We start from the raw sequence: 18,624 nt of genomic DNA, 5'->3' as shown, positions 1-18,624 counted from the left end.
CTAGGAATCTCGGAGGAGCCTTCTTCTCGATGGGCGTCCAACTCAGTCCTGGACAGAGAAAGGGCGCTCTAAAGCCCTTTGTTTTGGGACGAAACGATGGGACCTTCCCAGGATGGGCAAGTGGCTCGTGCAAGGATGGCACCCGGGAGTCTGATGCTTAATGATTAATCTAGAAATACCGGATAATTTTCCCCAAAACATTTTATTTTGAAAATATCAAACGGTACAGAAAAGTTGAGAATGATATAAAGAATACCCGTATCTTCCATCTGGGCTCAACAACATTATGCTATGTTTGCCTTATCTCTATTTAAGGTTATCTTTTCAGAAAGCTGTAAACATCAAAGCGCTTCATTCCAAATAGCATGCATCCCTTAAGAATATTCTCCAAACTAACACCACCATCATCACACGTAAGAAAACAGTAATATTCTAAAACCACTTAATATACAGTCAGTATTCAAATTTCTCCTAATGTACTGAAACACATTTCAAAGGTTGTTTTGTTGTTTTTTTTTTCCAATTCAGTTTCACAACACTGTATTTTAGTTATGGCTCTTTTGTGTATTCATATTTTATGTTAAAATGACAATTCCACAGGAAGTTGCAAAGAGTTCCCCCCCAATGGTTACATCTTATGAAATTACAATGTCAAAATCGGCAAGCATATATTGGTACAGTGTGTGCCTATGCGTTTGTCATTGAATTGCATGAGATTTGTGTAATTGCCACTATTACACAACTATTCCATCACCAACTTCCCTGGTGCTACCCTTTTTATAGTTACATCCCAATCCTCTCCCTCACACCATCCCTAATATATGGGATTCCCTAGAAATCCATTCTAGTTGTGACAAGCTGTAGGTCATCTGTCTTATTGCCAAGTACTAAGTTCTCCATGGTATAGACATACCATAGTTTATTTTAACCACCTGATACCTAAAGGTTTTGAATATTAATATAGATTGTATGAACATTATGTACAAGTCTTTGTGAACATAAGCTTTCATTTCCTGGGACAAATGCTAGGGAATGGAATTACTGAGGCATATAGTTAAGTGCATGTTTGGTTTTATCAGAAACTGCCAAACTGTTTTCCAAAGTGATTGTGCCATTTTGCATTTCCAGCAATGTATGAAATCCAGTTTCTCGGCATCCTTGTCAGAACTGGTGTAATCACTTTATTTTAAAAAGTTAGCTAATTCTGATAGGTGCATAGAAGTATCTCAAGATTTTAATTTACATTTCCCTAATGGACAATGTCGAATATCTTTTCATTTGCTTATCTGCCATCTACAGTGAAATGTCTGTTGGTATCTTGTGCATTTCTAATTTTTCTTATCAATAAGTTTTCAGAGTTCTTTATGTAGTCTAGATACAAATCCTTTGATGGATATGTGATTTGCAAATGGTTCTCTCCCAGTCTGTAGTGTCTTTTCATCCTCTTAAAAGTATCTTTGTAGAGAAAAGTTATCTTAATTTTGATGAGGTCCGATTGATCATTTTCCCCTTTTACAAAACATGCTTTTGATGACATCTGCAAGTTCTTTCCTTAATCCTAGTCCTCAAAGTTGTGAGGGGTTTTCCCCTTATGGATAGCTTCATTAATGATCACTCTTCTTTATATCACGACTTTTTGAAGAATCCAGGGCAATTTTCTAATATCCCATGTTCTGAAATTTTCTGTTTCTTATGGCATCTTTTATATTATCCCTATGCTTTCTGTATTTCCTACAAACTGCCAATTAGGTTTAAGAAACTTGATTAAAATCAGGCTAAAGATCTTTTGGCTTATTACACTACAAGAGGAGGCACATCATATGGGCTCAATTAGCTATATTGTATTTTTACTTGGTTACAAGGTAAATGCTAGCTCTCTCCTTTGTTAAAATATGTCCTTTTGCAATTATTATATAAGCTATGGTGATTCTTCTATAGCATTAATAGGAAGAATTTTCATACTCATTACCTCATAACAACTTTGTGAGGTAGATATTTTTCCTCCTGTTTGACAGATGAGGAAATCGTGTCTCCAAGAAGTGATTTGTCCAAGGCAAGTGGCAGAACCTGATTCATCCAGATCTTAAAGAGTTCAAACTATGGGTCCCTTCCAGTTTTCAGTATACATTTCAGTATAATGAGGAACCAGCCCTCAAAGGAGCTTTGGGGTTGAATTAATAACATGTCATAATCAACATACCACTTTGATATTGCTTGTATTAGAAAACACCATCCTGATATATATTTACATTCTACCTGCAAAACTGGAATTTGGAGAATTAGAAGATAAAATATAGGAATGCAGAATGAATTAACCCAAATAAATGTACAATAGGGCACGAGCTGAATGAACAACTGGTTCACAGGGAGTAAAGGGCAGTGGCTGCCTAGAAGTGGATTTTGCATTGGCTTAATCAGAACTTGAAGGCTTGGCTGTGTAAAAATTTAGATAGTAAATTAAGTGCTGGGACAGAAAGTCTTTTTGTAAGTGACAATTTATCACATGACAGCAACAATTAAATGTTGACTACAATGGAAAATGGCTGTGGCAAGGATCATCAGCTCAGCTAATGGGGTTATGTATTTCTCCCAATAAAAAAGAAAAAGCAACATAGGACTGTCCTTCAATTTTGATGTTCTATTAAGTTCCATATTCAAAGATCAAAAAACAAATAGCTTTCCTTGGCATCACTGTTAATGGCTGGCTATAATATATTTTCCATAAAAACAAAGTAGACATTTTATACATTAACTCCCTTAGACCTTTTAAAATTGTATTTTTCAAAAGTCTTTAGAGTACTAAATCCCAAAGTTAGCTATCCATCATACTTCCCCTCATAAAAATGACTATCTTTGAGGTTCAAGGAATCCTCTTCATTCTAATATTGACTTAATGAACAAACTTAGATTATGCCATGTCCTAGACTCTGGCCATACCTCTCTCTCTCATCTAACTTTATTGTAAAATGGTTTCACAAACATCCTTTCACTTACTCCTCACAACAACCCTGTGAGGTAGGCATTCTGAGGCTTAGATGTGGGCTTAACATTAACATAGTAAGGGAAAGAAAATCCAAACCTAGCTCTTCTAATTTTACATCTAGTCTTAAGGATGAGCCAGGTAATCTCTTGCCCACTGAATTCCACATCTCAGTGTCTGGATTTTACTATCTATACAGACATTCTGTAGCAGAAATGCTATCTTTAAACTGTATAGTATACATATTTTCAGAAATAATGTCCACTTTAATAAAGACATTTTTGCTATCACTTACAACTGCACCATTATCTCTTATAAGACCCAAATCCAGTTTCTTCTGTCTTCAATTGCTCCAAGGTCTATTTCCAAGGTCATAATAAATGATCTGGAATACAGTATCCTTGAACTAGAATTTGGATTACGTTTTTCTACACTTGAAGGTCTAGGTTAACTTTCTTTCACTTGTCCATAAGAAATGGTCATGATTTTTTTCTTATAAAACTATATATCATTCATCTAATGGTTAAATAGGATTCTATTCCATTGTACGAATGACACTAATTTTTTTTCTTTTTTGCAGTGGTGGGGGTTGTACATGCAAGGCAGTACTCTACCACTTAGCCACAATGCCAGATCTCCACTAGAGTTTTTGAATCTCTATCTTAGACTCACTGGCATTTTTTAGCCAAGAGAATTCCTCCACAGTATGGACTTTTTGTTGAAAATGAAGTTTTGAAGTCTGAGAAAATTCCTTTTCAGCCTCACCACATTCACAGGGTTTTTCCTCTGTATGAACTTTCTGATGTACAGTGAGGTTTTTTCTTTGTCTAAAAACTTTGCTACAATCATTACACCCATAGGGTTTCTCCCCTGTGTGGATTCTCTGGTGACCAACTAAATTCCTCTTGGAGGTAAAAGATTTCCTACATTTCTCACACTCATAAGGCTTCTCTCCAGTATGCATTCTCTGATGTACAACAAGGTTTTTATTCTGACTAAAGTCTTTTCCACACTCATTACATTTATAAGGTTTCTCTCCAGTGTGTATTCTTTGATGTACCATAAGATTTCTACTAGAGGTAAGAACTTTTCTACAGATATGACATTCATATGTTTTTTCCCCACTGTGAATTCTTTGATGTTCAATAAGATTTCGGTTGTAGGTGAAGCCTTTCCCACACTCATTACATGCATAGGGCTTCTCACCAGTGTGGATTCTCTGATGGGCGATCAGGTTTGAGCGGTAACTAAAGACTTTCCCACAGTCATTGCATTTATAAGACTTTTCCCTTGTGTGAATCCTCTGATGTCCAATGAGGCTTTTTTTCAAGATGAAGCACTTACCACACTCATTACACTCATAGGGTTTTTCACCACTGTGGATTCTCTTATGTTCAATGAGGTTTCTGTTGGAACTGAAAGCTCTTCCACACTCACTACATTCAAAAGGCTTTTCTCCAGTGTGGATTCTTCGATGTACGAGCAGGCTTGAATTGTAACTGAAAGCCTTCCCACAATCCTCACATTTGTAGGCTTTCTCCTGTGTATGAAGTTTCTGGTGGACCATGAAACTCTTGCTCATAATAAAGGTTTTCCCACACTCTCGACATTCATATGGCTTCTCCCCATTGTGGAGTCTCTCATGGTCAATGAGATTCCTGTTAGAACCAAAGACCTTACCACAGTCTTTACATTCATAGAGATTCTCTCCAGTGTGGAACCTTTGATGTAATATGAGGCTCTTCTTCAGAATAAAAACTTTTCCACATTCATTACATTCATAGGGCTTCTCTCCGTTGTGGAGTCTCTGATGATCAAAAAGGTAAGCACTCTGAGTGAAGGCTTTCCCACATTCAGTGCATTTGTAAGGTTTCTCTCTGCTGTGCATCCGCTTGTGATCAATGAGGTTTGACTTAGAACTAAAAATTTTCCCACATTTTTTACAACCAAAGGTTTTCTTTTCTGTGTGGACTCGCTGATGTAAAAGGAGGCTTTTACTTCGAATGAAAACTTTCCCACATTCTTTACACTTGTAAGGGTTCTCTGCACTATGGAGTCGCTGATGGTCGACAAGGTAGGTGGTCTGAGCAAAGGTTTTTCCACATTCATCACATTTATAGGGTTTTTCCCCAGAGTGAATTCTCTGGTGCAGAATGAGGCTCTTCTTCAAAATGAAAGCTTTCTGGCATTTATTACATTTATAAGGTTCTTCTCCTTTATGGAGCCTCTGGTGGTCAATGAGGTAAGCGTTTTGAGAGAAAACTTTCCCACACTCATTACATTTGTAAGGTCTCTCCCCTGAATGGCGTCTTAGATGTATAATGAGGCCTGAATGCCTATAGAAGCCCTTTCCACATTCCTTACATTTATAAGGTTTCTCCCCAGTGTGGATCCTCTGATGGTTTAAAAGGTAAGCACTTTGAGAGAATGCTTTTCCACATTCATTACATTTATATGGTTTCTCCCCAGAATGGTTTCGAAGGTGCATTAGAAGGCTTGAGCGCTGAATAAAGCCCTTTCCACACTCTTTACATTTATGAGGTTTCTCACCAGTATGGATTCTCCGATGGTTTATGAGATGTGAAATTTTATTTAAATGTTTACAACATATGTCACACTTATAGTACTTCTTTCCCTCAGTACCTATTAAACTTTCAGAAACAGCTGAACCTAATGTCAAGCTTTCTCCAAATTCCTTCCACTTCTGGCCCCGTTTTTCTGGTAAAGTCCTTTTCTTCTTGTCTTGTTCACACAGGGAACCTTTTTTCATTGCATTTACCCTTTCTCCTGTTTCATTTCCCCACTGACTTTCCAAAACTTGCCATTCACATTCTTCCTCAAAACCAGGGACCTGAGAAACACAGCCTTGCAGTCTTTTTGATATTCCTTTTTGAGCATCTGTTCTTTGAGAAATACTTGGCTTTGATGTCACCTCCTCATTCTCAGTCATGGTCTCCCATTCTGGTAAAAGAAATTAAAACACAAATGTTATCAGGTTCCTAAATTTATGAGAATAAGATCTTCAAGTTTCTTAAAACCATGTTTCTAGTGATAGAGTGAGTGACTAGAAAGTGTGAGACCCTGGCCTTGATTCCCAATACTGGGGCAAAGAAAGTATCCATCTAGGGGTTAGGGTGTAGCTCTGTGGTAGGTATGTCACCCATGGGGTTGAGCTACACTCACCTATTCTTTTGTAATACTACCCCTTTGCCCTGTTTAGGATAGAATGTTCCATGGAAGCTCCCTTTGTGTGTCCCCTTCTCTTGCTCTGCCTTTGGGTGTGGTCTTTCTAGATGTTCAGTCAGCCTGCTGACAGCAGACATCAAGATGCTAGACTCAACCCCCTGAAACCTGACCCATTGCCTCATTTGAATGGCTTCTCCCCTTGGAGCCATCACAGGACCCAAAGAAAAAGGTATCTCTGTCTCTTGTGTGATTATTTCATGCAGCCTAGTTCACTTGGAGTGACCTTGAGTGTTTTGGTTGTTAGAAATGCAACACCACTGAGTTCAATCTCTGGTACCACCACCCAAAAAAGAATGTTTTCAGGGCTGGAATTGTAGCTCAGCGGTAGCGCACTTGCCTAGCATATGCAAGGTACTGGGTTTGATCCTCAGCACCACATAAAGATAAATAAATAAAGATATTGTGCCCATTTAAAACTCAAAAATATTTTTTTAAAAAAGAATATGTTTTCATAAGTGTAAAAGTACACAGTATAAGTTACTATGGACAATAAAATAATAAGGCTGCTAGATACAAAATTAATATACAAAAACATCAGCACTTTCTATATGCAAATGAAGTCAATTAGAAAATATTAGAGAAGACTAATTCTAAAGAATAAATATCACTAGAAGTATATAAGATCTAGACAAATGTGATTTTAAAATATGCCTGAAACACAGAGAAAAATGCAGTACAGAAAAAATGAAAGGGTATGTAAGATTCCTGAATGGAAACACTCAGAATAAAACTGTCAACAGATAATGAAATACTATGCAGCCATTTAAACTAGTACTACAGATAATGTATATTCCAGGCAAAATTCAATTGTGTGGCTGATTCTCAGTTCTCAATGTCTACTTCTCTGTACAGTCCTACTTTTCCAGTAACACCTCAAATGCTACCTCCTTTATGGCCTTTCCTGGTTTCCAGGAATGAGTTTGGTTGCTCTATCTTCTGTATTTCCACATATCAGATTTATGTCACTATTGCACCAATTATTTTATTCTGCCTTGTATTGTTTATTCTTTCTATAATCATCTCCCAAACCATGATAAATTATTTGTGGGCAGAATCATATCATTTTCACAGGAACACCACAAGATACATGTTTTTAAAGTTTGCTGGAAGCACAAATGGCTGAATTTTTTTTCTTTCAAGTCAGGATTTCTCTGTTACCTAGGCTGATCTCAAATGATCCTCTTGGCTCTGTCTCCCAAGTATTTAGCACTATAGATATGTATCACTGCACCCAGCAAAAAAGTTTTTAAATATTTTTATTTTATTACTAATTAAAGAAATCTACTTTATATTTTTTAACCTTAAAAAATTAGCAACAGTTTTAAACAATGGGATTACTAAGTACAAATGAGAGCAGAATAAAAGGAGTATTTGTAAGAACTGCTGAGAAGAGTAGAGAGGGTATGGGTCACTATGGAAAGCAATTTGGTAGTATGAAGCAAAAGCCTTAAAGCAAATCAATCACATAGGCCCAGCAATTGTACTTCTAAAAAATAAGAAGGAATAAAGAAAGGTGAGGATTATGACAGCAATTATCTAAAATATGAAAAAAATAAGAAAATGGCTAACTAAATTTAAATTATGGTACAAATTATGTAGCCAATATAGTGACTGCAAAGAAAGAAAACTATAAAATGTATATACATGTATGTGTGTGTGTGTGTGTGTGTATTTTTTCAATATACACTGAACAACATATTTAAAAACCCTCTAAACACATAGGAAAAAACACATGGGATATATCAAAATGTTGACAGCAGTTGTCTGCAAATAATGAGGTTGAAGTGAATATTCTTTCTAATAGTCTGTTTTCTTTTTCTTTTTCTTTTTTTTTGCAGGGGTACCAGAGATTGAACTTAGGGCACTTGGCCACTGAGTCACATCCCCAGCCCTATTTTATATTTTATTGAGAGACAAGGTCTCACTGAGTTGCTTAGTGTCTCGCTTTTGCTGAGATTGGCTTTGAACTTTCGATCCTGCTGACTCAGCTTCCCCAGCTGCTGGACTAATAGTCTGTTTTCTTAAATAAGCATAAACTACTTTTATAATCAAAACAGATAAGATAAAGGTAAGAATTATGGGAAGACGTCCTTACCTAGAGAGGTCACATTTCCATAATTCTCCAGCATAACATCCCAGTACAAGGCTCTCTGAATTGGGCCCAGACATGCCCATTCCTCTGAAGTGAAGCATACAGACACCTCCTCAAACATTACCAACTCCTGAAATAACAGGTTTGTGTTATGGGTATGAGTAGATTCCAATGTTTAGGAGCTCCCCTATCAAAAGGTTCCTTTCACTTCTGGGGAAGATATACATTGTCAGGTCACGAGGAGAGCCCTGGATATCAGGGAAACATAAAGCGACCCCACAAGGTCGGTTTTCCAAAAGCATGGATCTTGATTTGGATATGGGAAATGATGGGACACTCCAGCACCATGATGAGAGAGGACCCTTCAGCAACAATTAACGCAGTTCAGACAAGAAGGAAAGAGGAGGCAAACTTTACCTGGGGCTGGGCAGTTAGGAGCATAAGTGCCATTAACTGATTTCTTGGGTTCTCTTCCTGGGATAGGGCAGAAGCCTCAGGGGCAGGAGAATCTGAGAAAGAACAAACTTCATGTAAGAATATTGCTGTTTTGGCTTACCACCCCAGTCTAATATCTTCTACAAATTAGGAATTCAGAATGATCCAGAGAGGTGGGGATACAGCTCAGTGGTAAGTGCTTGCCTGGCATGCATGAGGCCCTTGGTTCAATCCCCAGCACCACAAAAGAAACAAACAAACAGAAACAAACAAACAACAACAACAACAAAAAACAATAAAAACCAGAATGATCGAGAACTCCAAGTCTAAGCAATGATGTCTACAAAATGACCTACAACCCTTTTCTGAGTGACTCTCATGTCCAGGGCTGGAAAAACAGAATTATAGCAATAAGAATGGATACAAGTCAGAAGAACCTAGGAAGGGACAAGAGAGAGAACCATCAGAACAGCAGAAAGAGACTGTCACTATAAGGGATTCCCTTATAGGGTAGGAATTCTGTTTAGGAAACACTTAAAAAATATTCTCCTCTTTACAGTGTTCAACCAAACTCAGCATTAGCATCATGCAGAGAGACATTCTGGAAGCAGGGAGATGAGCCACACAAAGGGTTCTAGAAAAATGAGTACCATGTGGAGGATCCTGGAGGTTGAACACCACTGTGTCAGAAAGAGGATTCAGATGAATTTCAGCAGATAAATGGCTGCTGGGAGATGCAGGAACAAATGCTGTTCCTGGAGTACTCAACCCCTCCTGGAGAATGTCCTGGTCCTGGACAAGGAATGGACCCTGAAAAAAGCAAAATAAAATAAGCCAGTTCTTCTTGTATCTCTAGAAAAGGGACTCACCTAACCATTATGGACCTCTTTCTGCCCTCAATCTAGAACTGCAAGATCACAAAGACCCACCTCAAATATGGAGCATCAAACCAGCAGTAAAGCTTTGCATTGAGAACAATGGAGCTGCCCTCTAGCCCCCTCACGGCACTGGTGACCTCTCCCACAGGAGACTGTACAGAACGGTGGCAACAGAAGCCAGACCTGGGTGTGGGTTAAGGAGGGAATGGAAGTAACAAGCAGTAATTAAGAGCATGGATTTAGCTTCAGACTTAATTTTTTATCAGAATTGGATTCAATCACATCTCTTCTATTTATTTACCCCTTTACTTATTCCTTCCTGCTCCAACACAAGTAACATTGGAGTAGGCAGCTAGATACTTAGCTTTGCTGCTAGCTCAATGTCTGACCTAAGGCAATCCACAGAATCTTTTTCTGTTTCAGTTTTCCTGTCTCTCAAATGAAAAAGGATGGGTTAATAATTTGTAAAGATATAAGCTCTAAACTTCTTCATTTTAATGATTAAAACAAATAAGCCTATCCTTGTGGCCAATGCCAAGTTTGAGTTATGGTTCAGACTTCTTCACAGAAATATTTTTAGTGGGCTACAGATTTATAGAAAAAAAAATTATACACACGAGAGGTTATCTTAAAAGTCCCAATCTAAAGGTCAAGAATGTAAAATCTTATCAGAAACAAATATCTCAACCTATCCCCTTGTCTTGCAGAATTCTCAGTAAGAGGGACACAAGGGGAGGTTTGGTTAGATCTGGAAAGCTTCGTTCTGCCTATGCCTTTTATGCTCTAAGCTTTTACCACCATTTCAATTGGAATTATAGAAATAGCACATATGCTCATATGCTTCTGTTTAGGGGAATACTTATAACTATCATCTTCTTCAAGGTGTTCAACTAGACTCAGCATGAGCAGGTTTCATCTAGGGTGGTAAAGTAGAAACAATGCTTTTGTTTTGATTGAATTGGATCCAAAAACCTCAATCATAAATCCACTTCTCTACAAATATGTTCTGTAATCTGAATAGCATATGAACCTGTTTTAATTTGTATTAAGTTGCTAATTATTAATGAAAATTACAGGGTCACCCACCAGCCCCACCTCAATTCTTTTCTTCCCTCCATTCACTCCCTACTGCCAGCCTTTCTCACTTTTAGTGCTGGTCCATCAAGGTCTTTCTGCAGCTCCTCTACCAGGGCCACAGCCTCCTCGCCACTGCCAGGACGATGGAGCTGCACCCAGGTCCGAATCTCCCCAGGCAGGATGCTAAGAAACTGCTCCAGCACCAGCAGCTCTAGGATCTGAGCCTTGGTGCGTGCTTCTGGTCTCAGCCACCGGCGACAGAGCTCTCGGAGCCGGCTCAGAGCCTCCTGGGGTCCAGATGTCTCATGGTAACGTAACTGTCTAAAGTGCATGTGAGAGGTCTCCCAAACAGAGGAGCTGCTCCCTTGGAAGCTGGTTCCCCATTTCCAGGTATCATCCTTCCCTTTCACAAGACCCTCTTGTCTCAGAGCATTGTGGGCCCAATTTTCTCTCGTCATTGTTGCCTTTTTAGAAAGGTTCCTCTCCACGTCCCCTTAATTCTTGCTTGATTTCTTCCTTAGAACTTGGAGAACATCATCTATAAGACCTCAAAAAATCATTGTTAAAGTTAGCCCACAGAAACAACCAAGTTTTCCAGACCCCATCAACTCCCAGTAATAAACAGAATCCTGAAAGCAAGTGCTACGCTCCAGAGAGTGCTTCCTCTAATACAAACCCTCTGCCTAAGGCCAGAGGACACAATACTCCTGAAACCAAACACTTGGAATTCCTTTGGTCTTTATTCATAAGAGCTCATCCATTTAATTACAATAAACTATTTACCATTTTAGATTTTTAGATATTTCTGTAATATCTTTTTAGATATTTCTGTAATCTGAACACATTACCTCACTCCTAAACCTTAGTTTCTTTTAAAAAATATAAAAATATTTTTTACTAGTAGATGAACACAACACCTTTATTTGTCTTTATGCAGTGCTGAGGATTGAACCCAGTGCCTCACATGTGCTAGGCAAGTGCTCTACCACTGAGCTACACCCCCAGCCCAAGCCTTAGTTTCTTGACTTGTAATACAGGGATAATAGCCATTCCTACTTTACAGCATTGCAGGGTTGTTGTGAGAATATGATGTCTAAATACATTTCAAGTTGTTTTTTTAATTGGTGCATAATTGGACAGAATAGTAGGTTTCATTGTGGCATACTCATACATGCAGATAACATAATTTGAGGGCTGGGGATGTGGCTCAAGCGGTAGCGTGCTCACCTGGCATGTGTGCAGCCCGGGTTCGATCCTCAGCACCACATACAAACAAAGATGTTGTATCCGCCGAAACCTAAAAAATAAATATTAAAAAAATTCTCTCTCTTTCCCTCTCTCACTCTCTCTTTAAAAAAAAAAAAAAAGATAACATAATTTGATCAATTTCATTCCCTAATCTTACGCTCTTTCTCAAGCGCTCTCTCTCTCTCCACTTCCTTCCCTCCCTTTCTCCCTCCCTCCCTATCTCTCTCTCTGGTGATACTGGAGACAGAAGCCAGAGAAACACTTTATCACTGAGACATACCCAGCCCTCATTTCAAGTTTTGAACAATACCTGATACATAGATTCAAATGTTAGTTATCTTTCTATAACGAGCACTCCTTCCTATGTTATACAGTCAACAAGTAATCATGATTTTAACTCTTATAATGGAAAAAAATTCTAAAATTCAATTAACAAAAAAGGCTGAATTGATTTCTATGTAGTTTGCTGTATGTACTACCTAATTAATTATCTGATAATCATTTATTCAGTTAAAATATTTGGATAACTTTGATTAAAATTTCATTATATAGAACTTAGGCTTACTGCTCTCTAGAAGTCACCTGATCTTTAAAACTATTATTTATTTTTCTGATTATAAAACAGAAAGTTTGTAAAACTGGGAAACATGCAAAAAAAGAAACCTGAAAATAATAATTGCTATTGTTCTGGAGTATGGCCTTTTTCAACGTACCAATTTGTATCACAAGACTGGATCTGACTATATTACTCTACAACTTGCTTTTCTTACACAGTATGTTGTGAAAAAGACATTAAGTACTGCTTGTTGCTTTTGAGAGCTGTATGAGTCCAATCACATTTAAGTAGTTCCCTGATCACTAGATATTTAAGATTATTTGTAATTCTCCCCTATTACAAATAAGGCTACAAAGAATATCCTTGCTGATGAATTTTGGGTTTCATAGCTGATTATTTCTTCAGGAAAAATTTCTAGATACAAATGTTTTTAATCTTTTAAGGTGATAGCAGTTACATCACCACCAGTGACATATGAAAGCATTTTCATCGATTTTATTTAACAGAGACATTTAAAAATAACTAAACAAGGGAGGCAGAAATATAAACACAATTTTAATTAAATATGTAAATACAACTAATAGAATAAAGACAGAAAGTATTTTTGAAAGGTAATTTTAGATTGGGCTTTAATGAAGAAAAAAAAAATCAGGGAAGCCATTCCAGGAAGAAAGATACTGCATTTTCAAAATCAAGGAGTAACAGCATATATCCCTCTATTAAAAATGGGTTTTCCAGAGCTGAGCATTGTACCACATGCCTGTAATCCCATCTACTGGGGAAGCTGGTGCAGGAGGATTGCCTATTTCAAGGCCAACCTGGCAAATGTGTCAAAATAAAAATTTTAATAGGGCTTAGGAATAGCTTAGTGGTAGAGCACTTGCCTAGCATGTGTGAGGCCATGGGTTCAATCATTAGTACCAGCAAAAAAAAAAAAAAAAAAAAAAAAAAAAAGGAAGAAATGGACTTTGCAGTGCTTACCTAGCATATATTTGATCAAGCTCTGGATTTGATCCCCAGAACCACACACAAACACACAAAAAAGAGAGAGGTGGAAAAAAAAAAGAAAGAAGAGGAAAAAATATTTAAAAAAATTTTAAAAAGAAAGAAAGAAATGGGCTTTGCAAACCAGAAGAGTAAAGTAAACTTCAGAGGCAAGATTACAGATATAGACTGGGGTTGTGGCTCAGCTGTAGAGCGCTCGCCTAGCATGTGCGAGACCCTGGGTTTTTATTTATAAAAAAAATAAAATGAAGGTATTGTGTCCAACTACACCTAAAAAATAAACTAAAAAAAAAAAAGATTACAGGTATAGAGCAGGAAAAAAAGATTACAGGTATTGAGAGGCAGAATAAGGAGAGATCATGTCCTATGAGCAATGGGCAACTATTAGAATTTATCCCACATTTTCCCCTTTTATTCTTAAAAACATAACAAATTTACTTGGTTAAACATTTACTTGGTTTAAAATTACAAAACACTTGCTGTGTTATTTCCCTCTCCCTGTTAGTTTTTTATGCAGTTTTTCTAGTTATTTGTGTCATACACATATACACATAAGATTTTGCATTTCCCTGTTTTCACAATGGTAGAATACCATGAATAATGTGCTGTTTTCCTTTTCTCAATTTTCCTGTCCATACATGTCCCCTCCCCCTCGTTTTTGTAGATGCACTATAATTTATTTATCCACTTATGGGACATTTAGGCAGTTTTTATTTTTTTCCTAATACCAATAATATTATCATTAATAACCCTGGGCATACATCAATTTGCACGTGTGAGGGCACACATCAATTTGCATGTGTGTAGGCACACATAGAAAAATTACTCGAAGCAGGATTACTGGGTCCAAAGTTGTGTGCATTTTAAATTCTGATCTTACCATTAGGCCTCATAAGGATTGTACCAAATCACAATTTACAATTCACAGCATGAACTGTGAGGGAATGCCTGCTTCCTCACTCTCTCACCAATGTGACTGTCAAAGATTGGGATCTCTGCCAAATTTTTAACTGGTCCTTTGGGTGAAGAGTCATTTTGTTTTGTTAACTATTCACATATTTTGCCCATGATTCTATTGAGTGCTGGATCTTGTTAATTCGTGTACTCTTTGTATCATAGGAAAATCATTTATTTGCTTACGATGGGAATTGCAAATTGTGTCTTTGCAACTTTGTCACAGATCATGTGACTTTACATATCATGTTTTTGCCATGCAACTAATCTTTTCTTTTTATTGCTTCTGGGTTTTATGCCATGGTTACACAGACTTTCCCACTCTGGGCCCTGAAGGGAATCTTATATGAAGTCAGGAATTGATAAGGGAGGAATGATGGGGGAGGGAGGTTCATATATCAGGAAGGCCAGTTAGGTTTTTGCAACAGTCTAAACAAATGATTAAATTCTAAAAGCAGCAGCAGCAGGGATAAAACAATTGAGAAAACTTAGCAGTGTTTGGTGATCAATCTAAGAGTGATGTAATGGAGTCTTTTAAAAGAATGTTAAATAATTTCCTACAGTAAGTTATCAGTACTCTATCCACATGTACTTTACCAATAAAAATAATTTATTTTAAACAGATTTCCATTGCTTCTCACAAAAGGTTTATGAAGCAGAAATTACAAATAAAAGATACAGAGGATTCACACATGTCCTCTCAGTTAAGTTTTGGGAGCAAATTGTGAATTCAGGAACCTAACTCCGAAGTCCAAAACAATTCTATCTACTTATGAAACCCAAACAACAGCTGTTCTAAAACAATGGTTTCCAAACATGAATCCATGATAAAACTTTAATCTGGCAAGCTGCAAAAAGAGAAAAGCAATGGCCATACATAGTCACTGACAGGTTGGCAGTGACTTTTTGTTTTTCTCTGCAAAGGTCAGCATGTATTCTGAGTTTACAGTCTTAGTATTTGTGTTCTCTGAAAGAACAGCAGTATACACGGTTCCGCTCTTCCAATACCGATATATTACAAAAGTAAAAGATGGCAACTGGTCCAGCCTAAAAATCAAAACAAAAGCATCTCCAGCAGTGGCCGGCCACTGCTCTAGGGAAGTTTCAAACTGTTAATGAGCATCAGCCTCAGAGAAGACTGAGCAAGAGCAGAAAGGCCTGAGCTGGGGAACCTGGCTATTGAGGCAGCTGTCCTGTTTGACTCCACACCAGTCCATCACCACGTACAGACCCAGGTCCGGTCGTCAACACCTCTCCCGCGCCGGCCGTGTGCCCAAGTCAGGCCACGGCGCTGACCCTGGCGCTGACCCCGGAGCTGACCCGGCATCCAGCTGAGGAGCGTCTGGGATGAGGGTCAGCGCTCCGGAGGGCGGGCAAAGGCGCGAACCTCCCTCCGCGCATGCTCACCCGCCCCGACCCCACCCCGACCCCACCCCGCTCACCAGGGTTCCTCTCGAAGTCTAGCCCTGGGTACTGTCGCCTCGGTAGCAGGCCGCTAGGAGATGACACAAGAACCCAACGCGGCACCCGACCAGTCCCAAAATAATGGCCGAGCCCGGGACATCCCGACTTCCGGTTGCTCACCACCCCAATCGCCGACTCTCTATGAAGCCACGTCTCTATGGTCCGTGGTTTTCCCCAGAAGAGGCGAAGAGGGGCGGAGCTTCTAGGCCTATGGGTCTACAGATTGTTAGTCTGTAGGCCAATTTTCTGTTACAAGGCTGGGGATACCTCGAGGAATCACAAGATGTTTGACCCTTGAAAGATGTCTATTGCTGGTCCCCAAAATTAGCCGACTGCGCGTCCTGCATCTCCACCCCCGAGGCAGGCAGGCAGGCAGGCAGACAGACAGACACACACACACACACACACACACACACACTTTTCAGTTGTATATGGCCAGCAAATGCAGAACATTTAAATTGAATGAAGCTAAAGTTCAAACCAGAACTGGGATATCACTAAAAGAATATAAACATAACTTGTGGGTCACCCTCTTTCACATTTCATTTACTTCCTACATTAGTCATTTGAAATAGATAATATTGTCACAGCTTTAATGACACTGAAAGTGTTTCATAATTTTCTGCCTAATAACTAGAAAGTTATTGAAATTCAAGGAAAGTGCTCTTTCTACCAACATATGTAGGCTTTTGTCCACATTGAGGCATGCAAACCACTCAGGATTGGAAGGCAAGACGCAGATGGGGAGAAAAGTCAGGAAAACCAGTGTGAAAGTTTTATCCATGGTTGGGCTTTAGAGAACTCATGTCAATGTGAATGAAAACCTTCATTAATATGCCCTGTTCACAAGGAATCCATCTAAATGTTTGTGACAATCTGATGTGGGGTAGAAAGCAGGGAGGTTGCTACTGGAGTTCACACCAACTGGATTTTTCATATAAGTTATAACTATTGAATACACTCTGCTCTGGAGAGGCCCAAAAGTGGTGGGTTGAAAAAAAATTTTCTTAAAAGGTATAGTAAAGAAAATGTTAACTGAGACCCTTCCTTGCTTTAGGGTTTTGGAAAAACAATGGATCAAGTTACAACATAGAAAGGGAATATTTTCAAACACTAGAATTCTTTGACAGATATTAAAAGTAGATTCTGCTTGCTATTTAAAGAATATGCCCTTTTTGCTCTATTACATGGTCAGCTCTCCTATCCTTTAATTTTTTTGTACAGCTGTGAAGAAATGTCTGATACCCATCTTGGGTCAGGAATGGATCCTTGTTCCCCAGTGTTGAAGATGAAAAACCTGAGAAATGCTGAAGCAAGCATAGAAAGCAAGTTGTATTTAAGAAAGTGATAGCGACTGACTTCTCCGAAGAGAAGGGGGCTTCAGAGCTGGAAAACCCACGTGTGTGTATGTAGGGATCAGCACAGTGGGCTCATTTTATAGGATTGTTCTCTTAGCCTCGTGTTCCCTCCATCCTCATCTATCTGTTCCTTTACCACTCTACCCATCAAATGGCTATAGAGCTCTGATTTATACGAGTATGAAAATAACAAGCTTCATATAGAAGGAAGTCAGAATCACTTTATTCTAAAAAGTCAGCTCCTTGAAGAAAAGCAGATTGAATTGTTTTCTTCCTACTCTGAAAGAAGGTGGAAATGAAAAGGCCAGTAATATAAGAATAGCAGAAGTTTATTGGAAGAATTACCACTATTTCCTGCAAAAACAATTTTATGACTCCAGTTTAATGATATTAGAAGTGACTAAAACCAGTCTGGTAACTAAAAACCATTTAATATGAGCATCCTTTTATTTACACTGGATGGAAAAAATTTAAAAAGGAAGTCTGTCACTGAAGCTATAGACCTGCAATAAAATCCAGTCTTATGGAATTTACATACAATACAATTACTCAACTAAATCAAGTTTTTGGTTTCAATTTTCTACCAAGTAAGACATAACATAGTATACACCATCTATGAAAGAAACCTCTAAATCCAGGGAAATAACATTTTTCTAAGCAGGTTCTTTATGTGTTTCCCTATAATTGCAGTTATATTAAATGAGATTTCACATCTTCCTCTCATCTAAGAAAGCACACATTTTTATTCCACAGAGAGCAGTTCTACATAATCAGGATATAGTGGCTAAAAATAGTACCTCTTCATATGCCTCAGGAAAATTCAGGGAACTAAAACCATGAGATAAGGTGACAACACAGGAAGCCAGCAGATGACAAAAACAAGGATGGATAATACACAGTACTGTCATGATGTACATTTCAAGAGGGCAGTGTTTCTGATGGAGAATAGGAAAGAAATGGCAGTACAGAGAGGTAAACGGCTTGAGGGAGACAAAAACTAGTAATTGAGGGACTTCAGAGGAAGCATTGCCCTACGGAATAGCCAGGTTCCACTGGAACAATGTGAAGAAAACACACTCAGAAATAGCCCCTGAATTCAGAGGATATTATGAGAGGAGTTTAAGAATGGTCCTAGCTGCAGGTTTAAACTCCAAGGCAAGAGCTGACGTTAAGGGTTTCAAGGGACTATGTTCCCAACATTCCTGGGCCAAGAAAGTCATCTTTTGTATTCAGATCCTGGATATTGGATAACATAATATCCATCCTAGAAGGATACTCTATTTGCTGTATTTAATCTTAAAGATCACAGAGTCTTTCTCGATGTAAAAGAA

The 18,624-nt window shown here is 38.3% G+C and overlaps 1 protein-coding gene across 1 annotated transcript; it reads right to left on the bottom strand.

Moving 5' to 3' along the window:
* Nucleotides 1–200: 200 nt before the first annotated feature.
* Nucleotides 201–15,999, bottom strand: Znf197 (zinc finger protein 197). Its single transcript, XM_076844438.2, has 7 exons — nt 15,914–15,999; nt 11,936–12,005; nt 10,777–11,246; nt 9,404–9,563; nt 8,736–8,827; nt 8,322–8,448; nt 201–5,941 (listed from the first exon to the last, which is right to left on the bottom strand). The coding sequence occupies exons 3-7, from the start codon at nt 11,164–11,166 to the stop codon at nt 3,621–3,623; spliced, it is 3,090 nt and encodes a 1,029-aa protein (XP_076700553.2). The 5' UTR covers nt 11,167–11,246; nt 11,936–12,005; nt 15,914–15,999; the 3' UTR covers nt 201–3,620.
* Between the last annotated feature and the right edge of the window lie 2,625 nt (nt 16,000–18,624).

The sequence above is a fragment of the Callospermophilus lateralis genome, chromosome 1, assembly GCF_048772815.1.
Source record: "Callospermophilus lateralis isolate mCalLat2 chromosome 1, mCalLat2.hap1, whole genome shotgun sequence".
NCBI lineage: Eukaryota > Metazoa > Chordata > Mammalia > Rodentia > Sciuridae > Callospermophilus > Callospermophilus lateralis.
This window is presented reverse-complemented; position numbering and strand designations above follow the sequence as displayed.